The sequence below is a fragment of the Mauremys reevesii genome, linkage group 7 (genome assembly GCF_016161935.1).
Source record: "Mauremys reevesii isolate NIE-2019 linkage group 7, ASM1616193v1, whole genome shotgun sequence".
Taxonomy (NCBI): Eukaryota; Metazoa; Chordata; order Testudines; family Geoemydidae; genus Mauremys; species Mauremys reevesii.
The window spans coordinates 13,949,042-13,957,968 of NC_052629.1; the positions used below are offsets into that span (position 1 = coordinate 13,949,042).

General features: G+C 44.7%; 1 protein-coding gene across 2 annotated transcripts in view; it reads right to left on the minus strand.

Annotated features, from left to right (window-relative positions):
- GFRA1 (GDNF family receptor alpha 1) overlaps positions 1-7,989 on the minus strand; it is a 181,676-nt gene extending 173,687 nt beyond the window's left edge. The window contains exons 1-4 of one of the 2 annotated variants that reach the window (XM_039547316.1): positions 7,333-7,989; positions 6,835-7,092; positions 5,554-5,856; positions 4,174-4,257 (exon numbers count right to left, since the gene is read on the minus strand). In XM_039547316.1, the coding sequence (XP_039403250.1) occupies positions 4,174-4,257; positions 5,554-5,856; positions 6,835-6,874 (427 nt within the window). In that variant the 5' untranslated portion in view covers positions 6,875-7,092; positions 7,333-7,989. The remainder of the gene's footprint in view (positions 1-4,173; positions 4,258-5,553; positions 5,857-6,834; positions 7,093-7,332) is intronic. The other variant, XM_039547317.1, reaches the window with a different exon arrangement.
- Positions 7,990-8,927: the final 938 nt, after the last annotated feature.

The window sequence follows — 8,927 nt, forward strand, 5'->3', positions numbered from 1 at the left end:
TCGTGCAGCAAATCAGTACATATTTCCAAAAGAAATGGATAAATGAGAAAGAATATACAAAGATTAACAGAGTAATGAGTTTGTGATTAATCATTCAACTCATGAGTCAAGTTTAATATTGTGTGTATAATATATTAGGTCATCTGAAGGAGTAGAATTAAATATTCTTCTATTTGCCACTATGTATTCTGTTTACACCACTTCACAGAAATGGCCCTCGGTGTTTTGTTCTGCTTCAATAGCGCTCTATTTTGTACTGAAGTGAATGATGCATTTCAGAAACCATCTCTTTTGTAAATATTTCTTCAACTATACGTAGTTATGCTTTTATGAATACAACAATTATAATATTTACTTTCGAGTTTATATTTCCAGTTGTACGGAACAATGTCAAATGCCATTTTAAGGGGTGGGTTACTCGTCTTCACATGTTGAAGGCCAAATTGTTCTGTGTTGAAGATGAAATCGCTGAATTTTAAAATAAGTTAAACATTGGAGATACTAATGAAAGATCACACCTGAGGCATAGAGGTTAATGGTATAAAGCTAATCTCCAAAAACCTAATCAATTGATTTGTATATTCACTATAGTTGTAATGGAGATAAATGTCCCAGAAGGTGTTGTCTCTCAAAAGCAGTTATGGTTTAGCCAAAAAACAGGGATTTTAATGAAACCCTTAAATGAACTACATGCTATTATCTGAAAAAGGCACCCAGGTCTTAGGCTAATGTACAGAGTTGTGTCTTAGCTAGGGTGACCACCTTTTCAAAATGCAAAACCGAGACACATGCAGTAGCCCCACCTCTTGCCCCTCCTCTTCCCCCAGACCCTACCCCCTGGCCAGCCTGGAAGCCAGAGCCAGGTAGTGGTAAGAGCCACCCAGGCTCGGGCCACTGTGCATAGCCCTGAACCCTCCATCTGCCCTGGGCAGCAGGCTGGGATGCCCAAGAGCAGCCCCAACCCATGTCCCCATTCCCCAGGGAGCACTCCCCAGGGCAGGTGGAGAGTCCAGGGCTCCCGGGCTCTCTGGGTGGCTCTGACTACTGCCAGGCTTCTGGCCTAGCGTGGAGGCCTCATGGCCAGGGGGGCCAAGGCCCACGTCAGTGCCTCCCCCCCGCCCCCCAAACACACACACCAGGAAGAGGCTAGCACTGCCTCTGAACCTCATGCAGGCACGCAGGGAACCCAGGACAAATGCTGTCCCGGGGTCATTCAACCCACGACCAAGACTGGACATGTATATTTCAGGACTGTCCCGTCCAATTAGTGACAGGTGGTCACCCTAATCTTAACATGCATTTCACAATTGAAATAGAGACGTTCTAGAGCTGGACACGATTACTAAAACAAACCTATGTGAGCCCAACACCAAGGCTCAGGTTCTGCTGCATGCTCACATTGTGACAAAAATGGCTGACAAATCTGAGGTCTGGGTCTATAAGGTCAGATGGTCCTAGCCTTAAACTGGGAGGAGAGTCACAGGCCTGGAGTTAGGAGGATGATGTGTCATAGGCTACCTTTTAAGGAAGGGACTTGTGGGGAAAAAAGGTAAATTTAATTCAACTGCAACTAACCCTCAGCCCACTTCTCCTTCTTTGCAGGTTTATTAGAGGTACAAATGCAAAATTTAGTTGTCGTGGATTTCATCTCAATGAGAGACCCTTTGGGTCCATAAGCAAATAAATGGATTACTAAAGAGAATTTTTTAGTCTTTTACATTAGTGACATTTTTCAGACTGAATATTATTCATACAGTAATTAAATCAAAAACAGACTCTATTTAAAGAAGTTCATTTTACTTTAAAATATTAAATGTTTGACAACACCATGTGGTTTAGAGAACACAACACTATGGAAATTGCTTACCAAAAACAAAATACAAAATGGACAAATTAAAATCATTCCTGGGTTATGTAATACAAGACTAATACTGACAATTAGGGTAAGTGCTTTAAACAAAAAAAACAAAAACAATAAACCTCACTTCCATTTCTTAAACATGCATATGCTGGATAAAGTGTATTATTGACCATTCATTTTCAGCCAAACTTTTGTTTCTTGTCCATGTCTTGTAAAATAGAAATAACGTACAAAGTCATAATAATTGTTTCTGATAAGTGACTAAAAAGCTTGTTCTGGACTGTACACTAAGTAAAAAGCACACAAACTTCTGCCCTCAATTGATAGCCATATACATCTGAGGAGGGTGAATATGAACCTAATTATATTTCACATAAAAACTGACCAGGTTTGGCAGAAGACAAGATATGAAAACCTTGCCTACAGGCAACTCTGCTAAATAAATCAGAAAAAAAGAAAATCAAGATCTGAGAATCCTGTATAAATTCTGTTACCCTGGTTAAATGCAGACATATGAAAAAAGTTATATAATAGAAATCATAATCTTAACAATACAAATATTTCCTACTAATTTTTCCTTAAACATTTACTAAATATTGGCATTTTTCCTCTATATGTAATGAAATATAAAAGACAATGCAACTCAAATTTTATTTACTTCTCTGGATCTAATTTTGCAATCCTTACACACCCAAAAACTTCCACTGGAGACAACAGGAATTTTAAGTACACAAAGATTCAGACTCAGCCTATGCACCACGATCATAAATGGCGGCTGTAGGAATCATTACAGCTGTTGGGACAGTGTATATAATTTGTTGTTGCAGAGCAGCTGAGGAATCTAACACATTTTTTAAAACTACCTTGGCAAAGAAATGGTGTATCAAGAAAAGAAAAATTGTAACAAAAGACATTTCCATTCAAATCAGAAGAATGTCAAGGTAGATCAAAATTTGGTCTTAAGTAGATCAACCATAAACTTCAAGAGCAGAGTTTAGGTGGTTTGCTGCCAGAACACCAGAATGAAAAGGCTTTGTATTTCTTGACAACAGATTCCTGCTTGGATCTGTTGTCTCCTGTCCCTATTGTCTCTCCTACTGCTAGCTTTCTAGACCAAGAACAATTTTTTTCAAAAGCATCTAAGTGATTTAGACACCTAATCACATTTTCAAAGGTAACTCAGGGCTATATTTTAAATATATTTAGGTACCTAAATCTGAATTTAGACACCTAGTGGGATTTTCAAAAGTGCGTAGGTACGTATCTGCATCTTTAGGCACCTAAATATCTTTAAAATTCTGGCCCTTAAGAACCTAAAATGCACTCACTTTCATAGAGACTTGGGCTCCTAATTTACTTAAGCACTGCTGAAAATTTTATTCCTCCCAAGTCACCTTTGAAAATGGGACTTAGGCTCTTTTGAAGAATCACTCCAAGTTTCTTGTTGCTCTGGTTCCTTAGACCTTTTCTCTTTCAAAGTGTGATTAACAAAGCTGTTTTCCTTAACAATGCAGTTAATTGCAAGATTAACTGTTTACATTGTATATAAATTATGATGAGATACTATACTATACTATATTCAATGAGCTGACATCAAATCACTATATAAGTGAAGGTATTTTATACAGACCGCATCCTTACAGGACATTTTGGAAACCAGAAACTAGTATAATGACTTCTTTCTGTAACACATCTCACTGTCTCAAATCCACTGTTCCAATAAATTATATTCATTTGGGACCAAAAATATTTAAGTCTGAAAACACAAACAGCATCGTCTGCATGGTACAAGAAAATGCTCAAAGTAACTACACAGCAGATTTTTTCCAAAGCAAAACTACTATGAAAGGCTCTTTAAAAACTAAACCAGTTAATTCAACCAAAAGAGACTATTCTTAATCCTAAAACGTCTTCTTTAAAACAAAAGGTATAAAATAATAAGACATTCTCACCATCTCCCTTAATGTCAATGGGAGGTAACTTACATAGCCACATTTCCAACAAGGCATTGTACTGTAAATTACAAACACAGGGAATCAGATTGCCACCTACAGGTAAATTAGTCAATTTCTGAAAACAAGTGCTAAAACAAGGGGGGTGGAGGGAATTACCCTCTTCAATTTTAGTGTTTTTTTCCCCAAATATTTTGGAACCGTAACCATATTTTGACTTTCCCAGATCCAGAAAGTAATCACGTTGCTCTGTAGTTACAGAAGAGGATTACTCCATTAAACCAAGAAAACTCACATAGACCAAACTGGACAGAAGTAGCTTGTAATCACATTTTAGTAAAGAATTTTAAGTCTGCTTACCTGATACAATTGGTGCTAGCCTAAATATGTCTGATAATCTGCTGTTAACTGGTTCATAGGGGGAATCTTCAAGCAAGTCATTTCCTAAAGACAACAAAAGATTTGGGTTTCTTTTACACATTATTTTGGGGATGAGGTTTTGTTACTTCACATGATGGCATTTTTATTCTAAAAATAATTAGATTGGGTTAAAAAGAAACCCACTCTAATGTTACAAGGTGCTTCCCATTTACTGTTCATGCTATTTTCTCTCCCCAAGGGAGAGGATGGAAACATTTGAAAGAAAGAAGTATTTCTTGCCATTAACTCCCTCCCCTCCTCCAGCATGGAATGAAGTCACAAATCAGAAGAGGCAGTCTGTGACATCACAAGTACTGCCTATCTTCGGGGGGGGGGGAGTTTCTTACTCACATCAACTCATTCTTGGAAGAGAAAGAGCAGAAGTGTTTTTTTAATCAAAAAACAGTTGGGAAGGAAATTGATTTATAATGTAGCAACTGTACTTTATTATGAAAGTTGGAGCAAAGAGACATATATTAATCAATTAAAATATTCCAACTGACATTTTCATTGGCTAATGCATACATACTGTATGGCTTCCAGGGAGCAATATAATGCTGGAAGCACCTTCAGAATGGATGTTTGAGACAAACTAGGCCCACAAAAAAATGCAGGCTGGGGCCCTAAACTGCCACTGAATTCAGCAGGCATTTGGGGTTCTTCAGCAATGCAAAATCCGGGCAGGTGACACATAGCAATATTACCTAAGGACCTGATTCTGTTCCAAGTAGACTCAATGGGACAAGGACTTTAATGGGTATAAAGTCAACCTTATCATTTAACACTGGCATGCTATTTGCAACTCTCTCCTCTGCATGCTATGCAAAGTACCAAATCCTCTTTACCAACAGGATACAGTTATATGAAATACAAGACCAGGAAGAACGGGCCTTTTAAAAAATAAACTACTTTTATCTTACACCCAGGAGCTAATTAGTTAGTTTCCCACCGTGTCCCTGTGAAGTGAGATTAGTTAACGAGTGTTTAAACTCCTCAGTTAGGGCGAAGTCACAAATTGATTGTTCCTGGCGCTTTTGCACTTGCAAATGCCCTAATCTTTTGACTGTGGTTTAGAAAGGTCAACCGGAGTCCTCTGGAGGAAACCCTAATTGTGGATTGCCCAACACCGGGAGACTGCAGCAGCAGCAGCTGTTCCTGAGTCGGATGAAAGATCCTCAGTTTGCAGCTGAAGAGCACAATGTTAATTATGAGGTCAGACCCTCCGTTTAGTCGGCGCGGCGGTGGCTAGCTGCGGCTGAGAGGGGCTGGGAAACCACCCTGCCTTTGGGGAGTGGGATGTTTCTGGGTTTCGCAACGTACCCTGTAAGCTTTGGTACATGCTCCAGTAAATGCGCAGGCAGTTTTTCTCCTTCTTCATGCCCCTCTTGCAGCGGCAGTTGTAAAGAGATTTCTGCTTGAGCGCCTCCATGGCGCTTTTGCACTCGTCTTTCGCCTCCAGGCCTGTCGCCCGGCTGAAGTTGCTCTCTTTGCCGGCTACACACTGCCTCAGTGTCCTGTACTTAGTACTACAGCTCTGCTCCTTGAGACACTGATCACTGGCTCGCACGCAGTCCAGACGGTCCCCGCCAGGCAGCCCGCTCACTTCTGCGGACAAAAGTACATCTAGAGAGAGAGAGAGAAACAAACCAACCAAAAAACTCTTGTTGAGACCCTGGGCTCCGCGCCAGCCCAACCTGGGGAGGGCAGCCCACCTCCTAACAAAGGGAACGCGTCACCCCTTTCCAAAGGCAGCCGCTCGCTAGCTGCCAGCCCGGGGCAAAGCCAGGAGCTTGTTCTGAATGTTTGGGAAGATAAATGAGGTTTCAAGGGGGTGGCTCGCCTTCAAATCTCTTCACGGGAAGTCCACAGAAAGGACAGAGGTTAATGTGCATGGTAAAATAGTCACTGTTCCTTACATCAACCTTCCTTTAATTAATAACCCTTCCCTGCCTATGTTCCACTGAGGGGTTAAATATGGGAAGCCAGGACGGATAAGGGTTTTTGCTGTGATTTCAATTACATTCATGCGTAACTCGAGAGCGGAGAAGTCTCCTCGGCAACTGATACTAGCTCTTTTTTACTGAGGAAATGTTTTAAAGGCAGTTTGTTATGTTTTTCCCCTTTGTTCCCATATTTATCGACACGTAGGATGCTTTTTTGGAGAAGGAAACAGCCAACGCTATGAGCCACCCTTCTCCACTCCCCAACGCCAGTAAAATCCTTCCCTTCCTCAAGACACACACTAAACATGTAGTGTTACAAGATTTGCCACCAAGCAGGAAGGCACGTTCAGGTAAGCGATGCAATCAATCATTCTTCTCACTGATGACACCCCCCTCCCCACCCCGACCCACAGTGTTATTAAGATGAAAAACGACTATTGAAAAGTTTTCCTCTAACTCACTAGAGCCCAATTTAACAACGGGATCTGCAGGCAGCAGCTAAATCTCACAAAGCTTTAAATGTGGTTTGTGCTCATTCAAATCCGTCAAAACTACTGGCAACTTCCCCGTTCACCTTAAACCAGACATCAGACATCGGATCCCATAAACGCTTTACCAAGCCCTGTAAAAAGCGCCAATGTAAACGCCGGTAACTTACCCATTAAGGGTAAAACGAAGTATAAGGTAGCAAGAAACATCTTGTTCTCTTCAGATGGTTCACCCCGATGAGCTGATGCGCCACCCCAAAGAGGCTCAGCATGTAGATATTCCCAAACAACGGCGGTCCAGAGACTCTGATTTCAGATCCATCGAATTGAAAGAAACCCCCCTCTCCTCCTCTTCACCAGTAACACCACCAGCTGCTGCAGCTGGGCGAACGCTGAGATTATTCGCTTAGATTTCAGGTCCGAGCAACCTGAAAACACAAGCAGTCACTGCAAGGGGAGAGCGAGACACTCGCGCGGTGCCTGTGAGACAGACAGAGGCAGAGTAGGCGATTCGGTTGCCTCCTTGGGTGGGCAGCACTTTTTTCCCAGGGAGGGACTCGGAAACAGGGAGGGGAAAAAAAACCAGGCGATTTCCCCCCCAGTCCCACAGCCTGGCTTCCATCAAAGATTGCTCCGGACTGAACACAAAATAAATGCTTTCCACTTACACAGGGAGCCTCAGCCGCCTCCAAGTCATGGTGTCTATACAGCTCCTGGCTACCCTGAGTGGGAGCCTCTCCCCCCGGAATCTACCGCCACCCCCAAAATCCGCAAGCGGCGGGTGCTCGTCTCTCCCTTGCCGGAGCGAGCGGTGTGAGGGGACCCGGCTGGCGCGCTGGTAATCTGGGCTTTGGGATGAGCTCACAACCGGCCCCCTCTATGGAATCAGGCGGCGCAGGTAGCAGACGGAGTTATTGATCACTCCCACGGCGCTGGGTGTGATACAACCCGGGCAGGTGCAGCTGCCGGGCGGCTCCATCAGAGGCGTTAGGCAAACCCGTGCATGGCCTGGAGGGGACTCCGCAGAAAGTTTGGCTGGGTGGGGGGTTGTTCCCTCCCCCCGAGACGATCAAAGCACCCACGGGGACAGCTGCTCAGGGCCGTCACTACCTGGGCTCCTCGCCTCCCGGGACACACGGAAAGGTGCCAGCCAGGCGCTGGGCCCCAGGGGTCAGTTTTGTATCGCTCGAGAGACCGTAAATCCGGAGGATTTCGGAACACGGAGCCGCCGGGACAATTTCCGCTCCGGATCCCCTTCGCCTGACTTGTTAATGAATTACTGACAGCAAGGTGGGAGTCCCTCGGTGAACCCTGACTGCGCTTTGATGAGAAGAAACCTCCTCCCTCACCCCCAGGCTCACCCCTCCTACTCCTACTCCTTCCCCTCCGCCCCACCCCTACACGGGGGGGGGGGGGGGGTTGCGGAAAGGTGCCTCCGCTTTATGCACACACACGAATCAGCTCCCCCCTGCTGTCTGAAAAAGAAACTTTTGGACGTGACTCTAGCGTGGAGTCCGGACTTTGGTTAGCGCCTGTAAGAGCGGCGCACGCCCTCTTCCCTTCCACAGGCTGGGGGAAGAAGCAAACAGGGACCCATGGAGCAAGGAGAAGACCTACTTAAACATCTGCTGCCATCTCAAATACATGCTCCCACCCTGGCCACTTCAAAAGTTAAAACGTGCAACTTATTTTCCACACCACTGTTCAGGAGGAAAATTCCTACCTGCAGTCAGCCTCGGGTGCCCTGGGCTCTGGGCAGGGGCACCTTTTTTTGGCCGCAGCCGGCGCGCGCGGCCGGCGCGCGCCCCCGAGCAGGGGCAGCGGACCTCCCGCGGGGCATGACTGCAGAGGGTCGCGCGTCGCGCGGCTCGGCTGGACTCCCGCGCGGCGGCGGACGCAGCGCCGCAGCGGGCAGAGCTGGGGCTCCAGCAGCCTTTTGCCCCCTAGATTTTTTGCCCCAGGCACCCAGCTGTTTTGCTGGTGCCTAGAGCCGCCCCTGGCTCTGGGGGAATGAGAAATAGGTTGCAAAGGAAAGCAAGACGTGCTTGAGTAGGTACCTCAGACCGTTCCCATGTGAAAGCCATGATTGTTCATATAGCCCAGTCTTATTTTTGCAATCTCCAAAGGCAAATGTAGGACTTAAAGCATAGGGGGAGATTAGTAGAGGGCTGTCTGGGCATCTCTCTGAAGTATTTCATTACAAAATATGAAAATGTAACATAAGAACGGCCATGCTGGCTCAGACCAAAGGTCCATCTAGCCT